The 1,854-nt window shown below is 41.6% G+C and overlaps 1 protein-coding gene across 1 annotated transcript in view; it reads right to left on the reverse strand.

The window, feature by feature from the left end:
* Positions 1–812: 812 nt before the first annotated feature.
* LOC103522204 (cubilin-like) overlaps positions 813–1,854 on the reverse strand; it is a gene marked incomplete at both ends in the record, with an annotated part of 1,997 nt that continues 955 nt past the window's right edge. The window contains 2 exons of the mRNA XM_008487307.1: positions 813–996; positions 1,537–1,724. Of these exons, the coding sequence (XP_008485529.1) occupies positions 813–996; positions 1,537–1,724 (372 nt within the window). The remainder of the gene's footprint in view (positions 997–1,536; positions 1,725–1,854) is intronic.

The raw sequence follows: 1,854 nt of genomic DNA on the forward strand, positions 1-1,854 counted from the left end.
CAGTATTCTCCTATGAGACTGTGATTCTTAGAGTCACCATCGTACACCTGGAAGGCGAGAAACAACTTTTTTAAGATGAGAGAACTGTAAGTAACTGCTAAAGCCTTATTGCCCCGAAAACGAAGAGAGAAGGAAAACAGGATAGGAGAAAGCCAGCCGTTCCGAGAACGAATCTTATCCCTTCAGGTTAAGCCTAAATGTTTGTCACAAATGTCGTTCCCTGCTTAATACACTACGCTAAATTTTATGACTTGACTTGGACTCGAACCACCAACCTCCAGATCCAGAGCAGGGGGAAAATAATGTAGTGACGTCAGAGTCAACACGTACCACGGTTAGCCCAGTGGTAACGCGCTTGCTTGCCATGTAGAAGGTCCCGGGTTCGATGTCCACCATCGACACAAAAATTTGTACTCGTTTTTCGATTGTAAATATTTCAACGGGTTACTTTCTGGTGTTTTAATGTTGACCCAGCACCTAAATTGGAACTATTGTGTCTCTTATCGTCCATCTGATGAGAGACATCCTCCGGGATGTTCATGCTACGCCACAGACCACGTGAGTCTAATGTAGCAGTGGTTTCATTACTACGAAATAAAAACGACGGAGAAACTCTCATCTTTTTAAAAAGAAAACTCTTTAGCAAGGGACATTTCAGGCTAGTATCCTCCCTCTAGTGAAAGTCCCTTAGTCAGACTAAGCTGGTCTACACCCTGTTTGAAGTCTTCCAGCCAGACTAGGCTGATCTACTCCCCCCCACCAGACCATTAAAATAATAATAACGAAAAAAAAAAAAAAAATGATGTACAGACCTGATTTAGATGATGTCCACTGTAGTTGCCACTCATCGAAGATCTCATTATTCTTTACCGAGCTCATATAGGTGACAATAACTTTGGAACTGTAGGACGTCACATTGCTAGGTGGCAGAGCGTGAGGAGAACAGAATCGGCCCAGATGAGAGCTGGCGTCCGTGGGGAATTCAGCGTCACGAAGCTGGAAACAAGAATTTTGCATGTTACCTAACCCTCTTAAATATAAACACAATGGTAGAAAGAAATCTATACTGGTAGAAAGAAATCTATACCTATTTGATTAATCGATTAATTTTCTGTAAAACATCTTGTATGATCCAATCCCAAAATTTAACGGGCAACCCAAAAATGGGGCAGTTCGTCCAATGAAATAAAAGATTTTTTCTCTTTCACTTAAGTTGACACTTAAAGTCACTTTTTCGTGTTACCTAACCCTAGAGTCAGTATTGTTGTGCTTAGAAAATTCTGAACAGATAAGGTTTGTTCTCGGAAGGGCTGGCTTTCAAGACCTTAGCAGTTACTTACAGTTCCCTCTATCAAACTTATGGCAACACGAGACTACAAATCACGTACCGACCCGTGCCTAGTAAGACGGAGGTTGTGAGTTCGAATCCGCTCTCTGACTTTTTTCCCAATTGTTTGTACCTAGGTATTTGTTTCATTTTCTGAATAATGATTTTTTCCAGGGAAAAAGTACAATTCACTTCGTTTGTTCAATTACCTCAAGATAATTGTCGATGCAATCTCCGCGCTTAGAGTACACGGTGAACTTGCTGAAGCTGATGGTCAGGACTCGATCCACGACCCCCGAGTCCAGAGTCCAAATACACGACTGTACTGACCGCGTATTGTATCCGTTCAGAGAGTTGTGCAGAGTTCCATTGCTGCGAACTATAGTGCCACCACATGCTGGAATCAATAGAATAGACAAGGTGTCTACCAAAATGGAAAAATAAAATTCCCTGACTTTTCTCGGTTTTCCAGTCCATTTTTTCCAAATTTTCCAGTCTACTTTTTCAAGATTTTCCACCCTATTCCC

The sequence above is a fragment of the Diaphorina citri genome, unplaced genomic scaffold, assembly GCF_000475195.1.
Source record: "Diaphorina citri unplaced genomic scaffold, Diaci psyllid genome assembly version 1.1 scaffold7363, whole genome shotgun sequence".
In the NCBI taxonomy this organism is placed as follows: domain Eukaryota; kingdom Metazoa; phylum Arthropoda; class Insecta; order Hemiptera; family Psyllidae; genus Diaphorina; species Diaphorina citri.